Source organism: Hipposideros armiger, unplaced genomic scaffold, assembly GCF_001890085.2.
Source record: "Hipposideros armiger isolate ML-2016 unplaced genomic scaffold, ASM189008v1 scaffold_176, whole genome shotgun sequence".
NCBI classification, from domain to species: domain Eukaryota; kingdom Metazoa; phylum Chordata; class Mammalia; order Chiroptera; family Hipposideridae; genus Hipposideros; species Hipposideros armiger.
The window spans coordinates 1,433,188-1,449,383 of NW_017731526.1; the positions used below are offsets into that span (position 1 = coordinate 1,433,188).

General features: G+C 37.0%; 1 protein-coding gene across 6 annotated transcripts in view; it reads right to left on the reverse strand.

Annotated features, from left to right (window-relative positions):
- GRAMD1C (GRAM domain containing 1C) overlaps nt 1-16,196 on the reverse strand; it is a 101,949-nt gene that overhangs the window by 2,494 nt on the left and 83,259 nt on the right. For 5 of the 6 annotated variants that reach the window (XM_019652206.1, XM_019652211.1, XM_019652208.1 and 2 more), the window contains 7 exons: nt 12,711-12,829; nt 11,146-11,288; nt 10,300-10,403; nt 8,796-8,972; nt 7,728-7,785; nt 5,249-5,359; nt 4,901-5,006 (listed from right to left, as the gene is read on the reverse strand). In XM_019652206.1, coding sequence (XP_019507751.1) covers nt 4,901-5,006; nt 5,249-5,359; nt 7,728-7,785; nt 8,796-8,972; nt 10,300-10,403; nt 11,146-11,288; nt 12,711-12,829 — 818 coding nt within the window. The remainder of the gene's footprint in view (nt 1-4,900; nt 5,007-5,248; nt 5,360-7,727; nt 7,786-8,795; nt 8,973-10,299; nt 10,404-11,145; nt 11,289-12,710; nt 12,830-16,196) is intronic. The other variant, XM_019652207.1, reaches the window with a different exon arrangement.

Genomic DNA, 16,196 nt, shown 5'->3' on the forward strand with positions numbered 1-16,196 from the left:
GCACTGTCTGTGCCTTCATGGAGCTTACAGACTAGTGAGGGATAAAGTAAAACAAATAATCACACAAATAATATACTTACACATTGTATTAAGTTTTTGACTTGAACAACTGGAGGATGCTAGTATCATTTTCTAAACTAAGGTCAACTAGAGAATTGGGTTGGCTCAGGATGAAAACGGGATTCTGTTTTGGACATGACCAGTTTGGGATGCCTGTTAGCATCCAGGTGAAGATACCAAGTTGAAAAGTGAACGTATGAGTCCGGAGCTCAGGGAATAGTTCAGGGTGAGAGAGATGGATTTGGGAGTTAATGGCACACGCAGTATTCCCAGTTAGGGGATTGGATGCAGTCACCTAAAGGGGCAGCAGAGAAGGGAAGACAATCTAACAGAGCCTGGAGCATTGGGCCAGGAAGAGGTCAGGGAGAGATGGTTTCAAAGCAAAAAGTAGTTTTACATTATGCTAAGTGAAAGCAGCCAGTCACATAAATATATGATTCCATTTATAGGAAATGTCCAGAATAGGCAAATACAGAATTAGAGGGTAGATTAATGATTGCCAGGTGCTTGAAAGAGTGAGGGATGGGAGTGACTGCTAATGGGTCTGGGGTTTCTTTTTGGGGTGATGAAAATGCTCTGGAATGATAGTGGTAATGGTTGCATAACCTTGTAAATATACTAAAAGTCCTTTAAAGGGGAAATTTTATAGTATATGAACTACTTCACAATAAAGCTGGGTTGTTGTTTTGGTTTTTTTTTCACCGTTTTAAAGAAAGCAAGATTAGATACATTTCAAGAAAAGAGTGGTCAGCTCTATCAAAATGCTGACACTGTAAGATGAAAACTAAAAAAAGTACATTAATGTTAAAAGCCAGAGAGGTCACTGGGGACCTCAGCTCAAGCAACATCAGTGGAAGACAGGGAAGAAAACCAGGCACGAGGAGTGAGCTGAAGAGCGAGGAAGTGGATTAAATACATGTATCCAGTTTTTTTTTCTTCCTGAAACCCCACTAAAAGCACAGTGAGGGGACTTTTTCTAGAGACATAAACCACAGGGGTGGGAGAACAGAAAAAGTGACAACTGCAACACAACTCTGGAAACTGGAAAGCAGATGGATGACTTAGCAGGCCTGAAAAAGCTGAATCCTAAGTTAACAGTAGAGAAGCTGAGAACCAACCAAATTTACCCTGAAGAATCCTCAAAAGCCTCAGGAATTGATGGCCAGGAATTTCTGAAAGGGGGAATAAGGAGGAAAGGAATTGAATGACCCTTTGGACATCTGACCTCTCCTACTACCTGGGCAGAAGTCTAAAATTTTATTTCCTAGAGAGGATAAAACAGAGGGTCCCTGGCTGTTTGGCTCGGGGGACACCAAGACATCATTAAGGACAGTGGTACCATACCAAAATCGAGGATTAGACGAAAGTGTATACCAAATGTTGAGACCATCCCCTCTACTCTGTCTTCGCCCATCCCTCTCCTTTCACTCAGCTCCCAAAATGCTAGCAGCCAACCCTTATTCCTTCAGATAGGAAACTGAAAGAGTCTTTGTGGAAACTAACTGATCCAAGAGGAAACACCTAGATACTGAGATCAGGATTTCTCAGCCAGCAGCCCAGCCAAGTCTACAGAGAAGTTTGGGGTAGACCAGCCTGACCCACATGTTAAGAGCTTCTAATCCACACAAGCAGACAACCAAGGACTACAGACATCTAAAGAAACCCTCTAACTCTAAGGATAGAAATCAAAACAGGAGGGAAAGGATGTTCATGGAAAATGAGTATGCAAGAAGAAGAAAAAAAATGGTTTTAACTATCAGTAATATGGTCAGAGAGATAAAGGGATTATAGCTATTTAAAAAATTCACAATGCCATAAAATAAAGAAAATTCAGGGGAATAATAGCTCTTTGAAATTAAAAACTTGTTCGCAAAAATTGAAAAACTCAATAGAAGAATTTGAAGATTAAGTTGAGGAAATCGCTGAGGAAACAAAACAAAAGGCAAAGAGACAGAAGCTGGAAAGAAAAGGTAAGATTAGACAACCTGTCCAACAGAAGACCAACATCTGAATTTTAGGAGCTGTGGAAAGCGAAGGGAAGGAAATCATCACCTATATAATTCAATACTTTCCAGAACTAAAGGGCATGAGTTTCCAGATTAAAGGATTAGGAATGATAACATCCTCAGAATTCTCAATAGTAACACTGGAAGGCAAAGGACAATGAAGCAAAAAATTTTCAGACAGGTGAAATCTCAAATATTTACCTCCATACTCTCTTTCTCAGGAAGCTACTAACGGATATGCTCCTTTAAAAGGAGGAAGTAAATCAAGAAAGCAGAACACATGGGATGTAAGAAATAGGAGATGGGCAACAAGAATGCCCAGAATGAGAGCTGTGCGCCCACACAGAGGGCCCCTGGACCTGACTGGAGCCAGTCAGAGGCTGGAATACCTCAGATGAATGAAGATTATGAGAGGAGATTTATACAACATTAGGGGACGAAATAGTTATAAATAATACTGATTAATCAATGATAATGACATTTAGGGATAAGCAAAAGCACAGAAAAGAAAAAGCAGTCATGGTTTATTCTATGGCACAGCTCAGAACAGGAAACTTAGTCAATACAAAGCAAGCATTGAATATTGATCTTACCAAAATTATAACTTCACTTGGGAAAATGGGGGAATTAGAAATGAGGGCAAGAAGAGGTAAAAGGAAACAAAATCCTTGTCTTCCATAATTGGAAGACAAAGGATAATATCTAAAATTGAAATATCAAATACCAATACATGCTTGTTGATAAATATGGAGGTAAACAAAAGTTAAAGATTGTTGTCTTTCAGAAAGAAATGGAGAAGAGGGTGCTGGGATTGCTATTTTTCTCAAAAAAATCTTGTAGAACAAGGTAACTCTATGTGAACAAGTGATTTTGGAGAAAATAAACCCTAAAAAATGAATGGGTTAAGAAAAGTAAAGGAGTGACAGCCAGAGTAAGCAACTCTGAAAGATCTCAACTGTGAAAGGGAGTAGAGAGATGACGAGTAGACAAGAGGAGGACATGGATGATGTAGGTTTTTAATGTAGGAGATCATAGAGCAGGGTCATGTGCTGATGGTAAAGGTCCAGTTGAATGAGAGACTGAAATGGGGAAGCACGGGGTCTCCTGCTAACACACGCTGGAGCCTGCTTTCCATTGGCAGAGGAATGCTTCTGATAGGAGGGGAGCAGACAAGGGTGCAGAGATAGGAAAGTCTATAGATTTGGTTATAGAAGGAGAGGGAATGTCTTTTTTCCTTGAGGCATAGTCATCAGTTGAGAGTGAGGGGGAAATGGGAGGAGAGGAAAAGTGAGTATACGATATGCTCCTTAATGATAGTGGGAGCAGGAAGTTACTAAGGAACTGGAGGGACTGCAGCTGAAGAGTGCCTCATTGACGCTGTAACCTTCAGTGCCCCACATGATATCCTAAGAGGTGCTCAATAACTGAATCTTCTAAAAACCAATCCTATACATAGAGGAAAAGGATGAAAGGAAATACAGCAAAATATTAACTGATTATGTCTGAATGCTAGAACTAGAGGTTTTCTTTCTCTATTCTCTATTTTTCAATTTTGAAAAGTAAAGCAGGTATTATAATGGAAATGTTAATCTTTATTTTTCAAAGGGACTCCTCTAACTTTTGGTTCATGGAACTAAGCAGCACGTATTGATGATACTATGTTCAAGAGATAATGTTTATAGCAAAACACTGAAGTAACCTAAATGTTCATTCTTTAGTGGAGAACTGGCAAAATAATTAAGGCACATTAAAATAGTTGAATTCTCTGCAACTGTTAAAAGAAGAGGGGGCACTTTGTTGATATGGAAGTATCTCCAAGATATATGGTTAACAGATAAAAACAAACTAATGAGGGCTGGCCGAGTACCTCAGTTGGTTAAGAGTTAGCTTAAGAGCACAAGCTCTGAGCAACAGGGCCACCAGTTTGATTCCCACATGAGCCAGTGAACTGTGCTGCCAACAGGTGGCAAGATGGCTCAGCTGGTGAGAGCACGTGCGCCTAACAACAAGACTGCCTATTCAACGCAACTAAGACTGAACTCGGCACTTTGAGCTGAGCTGCCACCCGGATGGTTCAGTGGATAGAGCATGTGCTCTTAACAACAAGGCTGCCAGTTTAACTCCCATATGGTATGGTGGCTATGCCCACCCACAACTAAGACTGAACTCAGCACCTTGAGCTGAGCTGCCACCCAAATGGCTCAGTGAATACAGCGTGCGCTCTTAACAACAAGGCTGCTGGTTCGACTCCCACATGGGATGGTGGCTACACCCACCCACAACTAAGATTGAACACAGCACCTTGACCTTAGAGGCCACGAGCTGCCGTTGGGCAGCCAGATGGCAACTGGTGCCCTCCACAACTAAGATTGAAGAACAACAACTTGGTTGGTCCCCTTACCCAATGCCCCACACTGTTCCCCTCCCCCAAATCCCCAATTTTAAAAAAAAAAAAAAAGCTAATGAACAGTACAGTATCTACTATTTCTATAAAATGAGTTAATATTAAGCATAGAATTTTATATAGAAGGATCAACAAAAAGGATGAGGTAGATGTACATATGCTAATGTGGAAACATCTTCAAAATATATTACAAATTGAAAAAAGAGGGTATGCAATGGTGTGTGTAGTATGCTCCCATTTTGTAAAAAAAAAAAAAAAAGTACAAGTGACTATACACATAATTTGCATAATACAGAAACTGGCAAGGGTAGGTGCCTCTAGGAGGGGGCTTTCTTCAAATAATGGTATAGGAAACACTCTCTTACAACCAAGGAGCAACTGACTCAGCTGGGCTGAGCGTCCTAGCTCCTTGGCCCACAGAGTTGCCTACCTCTTCAAGCATCACAATGGAGTCTCGGAGCACTCCTTTTAAACGATGGGTCCGATCTTTATTCTTTTGACCATTTTCTGCTCTTGACACCATCTCAGAAGCTAAACTGCAAGAAAAATACCATCTTAAAAACCAGGGGAATAGCTGCTAATCTTTCATTTCTAGAAATCACAGGTGCTCCATTAATTTGCAAACGAAACAAGAAATTAAAAATATATATATATATATAAATACATACATACATATATGATTACAGAATAGTTAGCAGACCAAAATCTCTAAAACTAAAATTAATTTTTTGCAATTAAGTAATTATTGAAATAACAGGTTGGAGGGGAAAAAACTTACTTTAAAGATTTCTCTTCCTGGAGGTGAAGACGGTAAAAGGACTGAGCAGCATATTCTATCTTTGACAGCTTCAGAAACAGTGTCACATTCAACAAAACCAGCAAGAGCAAACTAGGCAGAGCAGATCATACCTGGTTAGTCTACTCTTCTCCAGACATAAAGCACTGCAAATGCACAATATGCATGCAAAATCTTCCAAAATGTGTATTATCTACACTAGTTTCCAATTATTGTTACTATTTAAGTCAGTTATCTTTACTGTATGAAATAATTACTTTTAAGTAATAAGTGGATGTTGAGACAAAAGTTAGAATGTAACTAGAGTGAAAATAAAGTCTCAGGGTCAGCCAGTTGGCTCAGGTGGTTAGAGAGTGCGGGCTCAACACCAAGGTTGCCGGTTCGATTCCCACATGGGCCAGTGAGCTGTGCCCTCCACAACTAGATTGAAGACAAGTTGACTTGGAGCTCAGTTGCACCCTCCACAACTAGATTGAAAATAACGACTTGATTTGGAGCTGATGGGTCCTGGAAAAACACACTGTTCCCCAATAAAGTTTTTAAAAAAAGAAAGAGAAAGAAAATAAAGTCCTCAGATAAAGCAGGTCCGGAGTGTCTCTGACATCTCTCCTCTATGCTAGGAATCCCAGCCAGTATTGATATGTGACCCTCAGCTTAGAAATCTACAAGGTAAGCTTCCAAGGTCTGTTTTGGGGGGCTTTTTTGACTTAAGCAATTATAAACCCATAATGCTGCACCTAAACAGGAAATGAAGATCAATATGGACTTGGTCTTAGGTAGATCATGGTGTACCTGTTATTCTCAGTGGGAGCCAAAAGAAATTTTTTTAAATTACCATTCAGCAAAAATTTCTTCTAGTTCAACTTAGACAAAGGAAGTACCAAATCCCAAATATACATAAATGGTGTCATATATAAAATGTTACATGCTAAATGAACTTACTCTATTGTAAGTTCACAGCCTTTCAAGTGAATGGATATATTTCTTATTACACATATAATGTAAATATATAGGCGACATCACATTTCATTTTCTGTTAAAATACTGACTTGCCCTTAAAAATATACAGTATTCACCATTACCCATTCAGAAGAGGATCTTTTTAAAAATGAAAACCAAGGTAGTAGCTATAAAATAAAATGTATGAAATTATTATGGCAAAGAAATGGTATATATAATAGATGATTTGGTATATAAAATATTTGATATAAATTTTCTGTAAAGTAATGCAAAAGATCACTGATAATATATTTACTATTCAAAACTGTCATAGCAAATCAACTTAAGCAGAATATGAAAACCTTTTTATAAGACTCAAAGGTACAATAAACATTTTCTATGTTCTGAAATCTATAATTAGAAAAAAACAGCTGATATAAGAATTTCATTCAAAAAAATATTCACCCAGAGGTATTGCCTAGTCAGAGCCAATTCAACAAAATCGGACTACTTCAAGACACACATAAAGCCGGGTAAATAGCAGTAGTCTAAACGTGACTCGCTGAGTCAATTCCTACAGAATATTCTGAGATTCAAATTAACTGCCTCAGTATTTCTCTTCATGTGATCCTTAGATCACATGCATCAGAATAACCCGTGTAGGGCCTGCCGAGTGGCTCAGTTGGTTAAGAGCACGAGCTCTGAGCAACAGTGTCGCTGGTTCGATTCCCACAAGGCCAGTGAGCTGCGCCCGAAATGAGCTGCCAACAGGTGGCAGGATGGCTCAGCTGGTGAGAGCATGTGCTCCTAACAACAAGGTTTCCGGTTGGACTCCCTCATGGGATGGTGGGCTATGCCCACCCACAACTAAGGTTGAACAGGGCACCTTAAGCTGAGTGGCCGTGAGCTGCGACGGGTGGCCGGATGGCGACTGGACTTGGAGCTGAGCTAGGTGCGCCCTCCACAATTAAGACTGAAGAACAACAACTTGGCTGTTCCCCTTCCCCAATTCCCCAATAAAATCTTATATATACAAAAAAAAGAAGAACCCATGCAGTCTGTTTTAAAACACTGATTCCTGATCCCTGTTCAAGACTTAGCGACTCAATCTCTGGAATTGGGGCCAAGAAATCTGCAGTTTAGCAAGTGAATCTTATGTATACTTAAGGGTAAGGACCATTGATTTAATCAAATAGAGTAAAATAGCATTATTGGGATTTCACCAGCTTGCAAATGTAAACATTTCCTTTAAATTATGGAACTTCCCATAAAAACCTATTACGGTAGAAAAAAAATCAGATTAGTTTAAAAAATAAAAATATTTCTTGAATGTGTACTTGATATTCCCTCAAATTTAATTCTTAAAATAATACATCAAAAACTATCAACTGAAGCATATAAAATTACTGTTTTTGTAGACCAGAGTTGGTCAAATAGTGGCAATTTCTATACAATAATACACAAATGCACTCAAATCCTTTTGGAAACTTAAAAGTGAAAGCACAGAAAAACAAATACTTACAAAATACTCATCACCACAATGAGGGCAGTATTATAGCTTTCATTTTCCTTTTTCTTTCCTACACATCAGACACAAAAAAGGCTGATTTAGAATCAGGATTATTACAACCAGTAAAATTTTCATTTAATTTGTAAAGAACTGGGGAAAAATTTTTTTAAATTATTTTTAAAGACAAAGTTATTTAGGGTGAATTCCCTGCACCCTTTTGTTTCTTTTGGTTTCTGAAATCCTGAGTAATATTTAACAAATCTACAAAAATAAAACCTATATCAGGCCTTCAAATTTGGCCTATATTACAAATTAATTTATTCTGAAGTACGCAATTCAATACCTCATGCACGATCTCTAGCTAAGTTCCATCTCTGCAAACAATATTTGAGCTAAGTTTATGTGTACAATGCTTTCCTCCTTAAAAAAGTTTTAAGTCTTCCTCACCTGTTCTCTGTTGCCCAAATTTCTAAATTCCAAAATTAAAGAGCCATTAAGCTTAAACAGTAGATAAATATATTCACACTGAGAAATAAGCCTTAGAGGAGAATTTGATAATGTAGAAGGATGAGAAGGTATTACAGCTTTATAGTTCTGAGAGGGAGGGAATCAAGTTAGTAGAGGCAGGAGGTCTTCAAAATTGAGAGTGAGGATAATGAAAGTCAAATTCCATCTTTGCTGGGCTGGCCCTAACAGGACATAAGGATTAAAAACATATAATTATTGTAGTACATTCAAGGGTAGAAACCAAATGTCTGTAAATGCTGGGCAGGCAATTAATGAGTGAAGAGTCCAGCAGCTGAGGACAATGGTGGTGACTGGTGACCTGGGGAGTGCACACCCTGTCTAATACGGCAGCTACTATTAAGCTCCAACTGATTGTTGCTATGAAGGGATTTGGGTTCAGGGCTATCAGATTTGAGTTTTTATACAAAACTGTCCAATTTTTAAAATACCATGTGGGCCCAATAAAATACTTCTATCGACCATACACCTGTCATTTTGCAACTGCACAAAAGGCATATTCTGCTTCATATAAGTAAACTAAAATCTTTCTCCTCTGTGCCAGGTAACAGCTACCTGTAACATCCCCTTTGGCATCTAAGGCCCCATCTCCAGAAGGACGCTGAGTAGCAAGTTTAGGGACTGCTTCTGCTGTTCGGTTGAATGTTCTCCTTCTCCTCCGTAAGACACTAAGCTTTCCAGGGTCTTCAGTGGACTGATTTAACATAGATTCTTCCATTATCAAATCTGATTCTAAGAAGGAAAAAGAATCATTAGATAGTGGAGAAATCTTCTCAGCTATAAAATACAGGGGGTTTGGTGGTTGTTTTGTTTTCAGTTTTGTTTTTCTTTAAGCCTTGGTAACCTTAACAATTACTTAGGTTCTTATGGCCTAGATTCAAACCTTACTCTTAATGAAAAGCACAGGGATCCCATAATGAGGCTTCATTATTCTAGGAAGAATGGACTGTATTAATAAATGATGGGACCATCAGAGAAAATCTGCCATATGTTATATTAAATATTAATGTGGCGATTTCAGTTATAGAAACAACAGGTACCCATTTATATTGGATCATTAGAAAGATTTCCAAGATAGATTATGGCACCTGATTGTGAATTTCAAAGGAAGGAGTAGCATATAATGGTTCTAATTTATAATAAGGGTTTGCAAAAAAGGAAGCACTAATAAAGAAAATGTGCAAACAACCTAAAAACCTCATTTTTGTCATTTAAGCCTTTTCTTTCACCAGATTTTTTATTAGAAGCTCATTATCCAGTGACAAAACTAATTTTTGAGTTTCACTTTCTTTGCTCCTGATTAGGAGTTTAATAATGAAATAACCAGAGAGAAAAGCAAGGAAATAAAATAATCAAGAAACTAGATGATGATAAATTACCCTGAGTTGACTGACCACCAGTTTTTTTAACTGAAACTAATTATGCTCATATATGTATATACAATTTTTCCTTGTGTATATTTTAAGGAATACCCAAACAGGATAACTATATTACTCCCCCCAGTCTAGTACCCACCTCCACCAAATCCATACACATAACATGATACCAATACTAAATGGGACTGCATAAACCCAGGAAGCTGCGTTGGTAAGAAAGGTGTGGGCGCGAGGTCACTCCTGATATTGTAAGCACAGGTGCATATTTATAATCAAGTTACGCAGTCTCTCGCTGCAGTCAGCTTTCTTGGCTCTCTAGAGAGGCAGGGAATGTGACAGCTCCTAACTGTATGATCTTAGACAAGTCATTTAGTCTCTCTTTGTTTCAATATTTCTTCTTTAGTAAAATGGGAAAAAATAATAGTACCTACTTCATAGGGTGGTAACGAGTTGATAATTATAATGTACATAGAACAATGTCTAGCATATAGTAAGCATCATGTAAGTGTTTGTTAGACCAATGAAAATTAAAAGTTTGAAATCCCAAGTGGAGTAGTTGGAACCACTTCAGTTGGAGCCATTCCAGCATCATCTACCAGTTTCTGCTATGAATCCAAATGAAGAATCCGTCCATTTTGTCAATAAATGTATCTTTACAAAAATAAGTCAAGAAATTTACAAACCAAGCTGTTTGAAATAGTCTTCCAATGAACTCCAGGAATTCTTCTCAATTAAAGATTTAATAATGGCCCATGGTTGTTTTCTGTATTTCAAATCTGTGGAAACTCTAACAGGATAAGGAAAATGTTTATTTAAAGGACAGAATTTAGTTATATTAACATTGTAATTAAATGTAATATTGTAGTCAGTGGACAGCCAAAAGGATTCCAAATCATCAAGATAATACAAGAAAATCTGTTCACTGACAATTTCAAAATTGCTATGCGCTACTAATAATTTCATCAAATTTTTCTTCTACATTCTTGGCATTTTGTTTCTTTGCTTTCTCTAGCCCTGGATTTTTTAAAATTAAATAGCAGGAAAGGCCTAAAATAAATTCTAAAGTTAAAATGCCTTGTATAAAAAAATCTCCAGTGGTCACAAATTAGTTGAATAACTGCATTATAGCTGAGACTAGTCCAAGCATATGATGGCCCATCACTATCTTTAAGGCACCAATATTTCTTATTTCTCATTGCAACAGAGTCATTTCCTGCTCACCATGTGCTCCTCGACAACTCCTAACCCTGTTGCCATTAAACAGGGTCACATGACTACTTCTGGCCACTTGACTGCCAGCGCAATTCTACATCTTTCTCTTCCTGTAGCTCCAGGATGTCAAAGCCTTCATCAGCTTGAACCTTGAGTGAGGAGTCCCACTGCTCCGGTGACCACTGGCGGACATGTGTCATTTGAGCCAAAAATAAAGCTTTGTTGTGTAAAGCTACCACCAAGATTTTAGGATGACTATGGTACCAGGGCACAATCCAGCCTATCCTAAACTAAATCATTCATTTACAAAAGCTCACCTCAGCCGGCATTTCTGTTTTGAAGAGGAGATGATGTAGTATCTGTTCAGGGTATAGAAGTAATCATGGTAAGGGACATCGTGCGTCAGCACTTCTGAATCTAACAAATAAAACTGTGCTTCCCGACTTTCCTTATACAGTGTCTGCCAAAATAAGATAAAAAAAATTTTTTTTGCATGTACATGTTTAATATATCAAATTCCTTGCAAATTTAGAACATATATATTAGAATTCCTTCTCACAAATAACAGAAGACATGAGAAGCTTATAGACAGAGCCAGAAGAGCTCCGTGTTGGCTGAGCAGAAGGGACCTGCACAAATAGTATTTGCTGCCTCTCTGTCATTTGATTGTACAATTATGTTTTTCTTTCTTTTAGGCATGAGGAAGAGAAAGGAACGATATAATCTCTTGCATGTATTATTCGTTTATAAAGAATTTTAAATGTTGCTGTTAGGGAACAATTCAAAATTCAAAACAAAGTAAGGACCCCCTGCCCCCCAAATTCATCAAAGTTTAACAAAACCACCCTTCACCAAAAAAGTGAAGGAAGCAGGCAACCGAACAAAATACTGCTTTCTCTAAACAATATTTGAGGTGGTTGCTGGCCAAATCTTTCTCGTTGTAACCTTACCTTTTCTACCTATCCTCTAAGGTTATCAAAGACTCTCCAATAACAAAATATCAAACTTTTCTATAATATCTGAAAATGTTTTTTAAAAAGTTTTAAGTCCTTTTTAACACTGATGGATAAAAACTACAATAGTATAATTGGTTCAGATATTAACATATATTTTCAAACTATGTGAAGAACAGATACACTATACTTCAACATGAATTGGCCAAACACAAACTCCACTATAAGACAGTGCCATGCTTATCACACAGTAGACAGAGTATTAAAATACAGTCTCTTCCCCATATGTCATAGCAGCCATTTAGTTATTTGATCCTTGACATAATCCTGTAAATCAGATTCCAGTAGTGTTCGTTTTTAAACCGTTTAGAAAAAGTTCAAACACACACACAAGTGGAAATAAAGAATAATGAACACTCATAAGCTCATCAACCAGCTTCAACATTGACTCCTGCCCAATCCTGTTTCATCGGTCCCCCATTCCCACATGCCCTCCCTCCCCCACCATCCTCTGTCTAGCTAGATTACTTTTAAATGATATCCCAGACATCAATATAATTTCATCCACAAACACATCAGAGTGTGTGTGCGTGTGTGTGTGTGTGTGTATATATACATATATATATATATAAATTCTTCAGTATGTCTCTTTAAAAAGTAAATATTCTTTTCTTTAAAATATACCTACAATACCATAATGCATAAAAAATTAATAATTCCTTAAATCTCATAAATAACCTTTTACAGTCGGTTTGAATCAGGATTGGGTTCATATGCCTTTTAAGTCTCTTAACCTGTAACACTTTCTCCTCTCTTTTTGTTCTTGCCATTTACTTGTTGAAATTGTTTTGTAAATTAGTGACTATGACAGGCATCTTCTCTCTTCCCACATGTATGATTCTTTTGAAATACTGACAGAGTAGACATACCTGCTTTTCCGTGGCAGCAGTGCTTTTTCCAGTAAGTGGATTATTAAGGATTATAGTGTAGGTCATGGTTCTCAGTTGATTACCACCAGGTTCCACATTCCAAGGGGTAGATACTACATCTAATCACACCAAACAGAAAACAAGTTAGTTCTAGAATTTTGAAGGGTATGACTTGAAATAGAATCAAAAAGGTAGTTTTTTATTTACTTAAATTTTGATTTTTGACCAGTCCAAAAGTAAAATTAAATGTTAGGCACTCTTCTTATATGTGACATACCCCCCATCTCTGACCTATTTACTTCTAAGTTATTGTCTAGAAATAGACTTTTTCTTTTCTTGAGACGGTAACATTAAAAGGTGGATCATTTGTAGTCTTCTTTTAAAGTCCCCAGAAGAGAAGTATTGGAACCAGCCTTATCAAACACAGACATTCCCATCATTCAGGACAAAACCTTGAAAGACATTTGTCATTATGCAACAATATGACCTTCACCTCAACTTGTGGAGAAATCATGTCAATGAGAAAACATGCAACGAGAAATCATATAATGTTAATGGCTTATCTGCTGAAATTTCTAATCAAGGAGGGAGTGATGAAATATAAATAATTATATAAACTTCTCTATATTAAGAAAGCTATAGGATAACCTCTCTGTATTTATGACAAGATCTTGATCAAAATTCTTTTATTTGTTTAGCAACAACACAAAAAGTGGAAACTCAGAACTCCATCAATATATGAATGGATAAACAAAATGTGGTATATACATACAATGGAATATTATTCAGCCTTAAAAAGGAAGGAAACCCTTATATAAACCTTAGAGACATTATGCTAGGTGAAATAAGCCACTCACAACGGGACAAATATTGTATGATTCCACTTTTATAAGCGGTACCAAGAGTAGTCAAATTCATAGAGACCAAGTAGAATGGTGGTCATCAGGAGTGAGGAGGAGGGGGAGATATAGAGTTATTGTTTCATAGATACAGAGTTTCAGTTTTGGAAGGTGAAAAAATTCTGGAGCAGGACAGTGGTGATGGCTGCACAACAATGTGAAAGTACTTAATACCAATGAATTGTACACTTAAAAATGGCTAAAATGGTCAATTTTGTTATGGACATTTTACCACAATTTTAGAAAATGCTGAGCCTAGGTGATGGGTATATGGGTTCTATTATACTATTCATGCAACTTTTATGAAGATTTATATTTTTTCAAAGTTAAAAATGTTGAATAAAAGGATTTAAAACTGAGCTTTGAATTACAAAAGCAGTGTCATACACTGTAAATAGACTTAAAATAATACATATTTAAAAGCTCCCTAATTTATGGGGCCGGCCGAGTGGCTCAGTTGGTTAAGAGCTTGCTCAAGAGTGCGAGCTCTGAGCAACAGCGGTTCAATGCCCGGACCGAGCTGAGCTGCCAACAGGTGACAGGATGGCTCAGCTAAAAATAAATAAATAAATAAAAATAAAAGCTCCCTGATTAAAAAAAAAAATAGATTGAGTAGTAGCCATTTTTACTGCTGAAATTAGATTAAATTCACAAATAATCGACTATAGAAAAATTTTTCATTAAATTCATATTTTTAGTAATCATTTTATTTTTTTCAATTAGAGTTGACATATTATATTAGTTTCAGGTGTACAACAAAGTGATTAGACATTATATAACTTATGAGGTGATCACCCCAATAAATCTAGTACCCATCTAATACTATATACATAGTTATTACAATATTATTGTATATATTCTTCATGCTATACTTTACATCCCCATGACTATTTTGTAACTACCAATTTGTACTTCTTAATGCCTTCCCCATTTTCACCCATCCCCAAATCCCCATCCCAGCTGGCAACCATCAAAATGTTGTATCTATGAATTTGTTTCTGTTTTGTTTGTCTTTTTGTTCTTTAGATTCCACATATAAGTGAAATCATATGACATTTGTCTTTCTCTGTCTGACTTACTCCACTCAGCACAACACTCTCTAGATCCATCCATGTCATTGAGATGGCAAGATTTCATTTTTTTTATGATTGAGTAATATTCCATTGTATATGCATATGTGTACCACCTCTTCTTTATCCATTCATCCACTGATGGACACCCAGGCTGCCTCCACATCTTAGCTATTGTAAACAATGCTGCAATGAACATATGGATGCACACGTCCCTTTGAAGCAGTGTTTTGGGTTTCTTCGGATAAATACCCAGATGTGGGATTACTGGGCTCTTCTTTGTCTCTTGTTATAACCTTTGTTTTAAAGTCTATTTTGCCTGCTATAACTATTGCTACCCCAGCTTTTTTAAATTTTCCATTTTCATTAAATATCTTTTTCCATTCCTTTACTTTCAGTCTGTGTGTATCTTTTGATCTGAGATGAGGCTCTAGTAGGTAGTATATGTAAGGGTCTTGTTTTCTTATCCATTAAGTTACCCTATCTTTTGATTGGAGAATTTAATCAATTTAAAGTAATTTTGATAGATATGTAGTTATTGCCATTTTATTGGGTTGTCGGAAAAGTTTTACGCATTTTTGCAACAAAAAACATAGAAAAATATGTCATGACTTTTCCAACAACCCAATATTATTCATATTTTTTGTTTTTTTATTTTTTGTCTTAAACAAGTTCCTCTAACATTCCTTGTAATACTACTGGTTTGGTGGTGAGGAACACCTTTAGCTTTTTCTTGTCTAGGAAGCTCTTCATCTGTCCTGAGTAGAGCTTTGCTGAGTAATCTTGGTTGTAGTTCCTTGCTTTTCACCATTTTGAATATTTCATGCCAATCCCTTGTGGCCTGCAAAGTTTCTATTGAGAAATCAGCTGACAGTTTTATGGGAGCTCCCAAGAGAAAAGCAACCACCTCTTTTTCTCTTGTTGCTTTTAAGATTTTCTCATTGTCTATAACTCTTGGCATTTTAATTTTGATGTGTCTTGGTGTGGGCCTCTTTGGGTTCATCTTGCTTGGGACCCTCTGCTTTTCTTGGGCTTGTATTTCTTACTTCCTTCACCAGGTTAGGAAAGTTTTCAGTCATTAATTTTTTTAATAGGTTTTCAATTCCTTGCTCTCTCCTCTTCTCCTTCTGGTACCCCCATGATGCAAATGTTGGTACGCTTGATGTTGTCCCAGAGGCCCCTTAAACTATTCTCATTTTTTTTTTTGGATTCTTTTTCTTTTTGCTGCTCTGATTGGGCATTTTCTGCTACCTTATCTTCTAAATTTCTGACCTGATCCTCTGCTTCATCTAATCTACTGTTGGTTCCCTCTAATGTATTCTTCATTTCAATTGCTATATTATTCATTTTAAAAAGAAGCCTTTGAAACCCATTCTCAAGAATACAGCTTTCATTACCAGGTAACAAGTTCAGAAGATAGCATAATGTTGTGCCGTCATAAGCAGATTATCCCTTTTGGAGGAAGCCTTCTCACTAATTCTAGGTCTAAACAGCAATATGCCCATAACTGTTTAGAT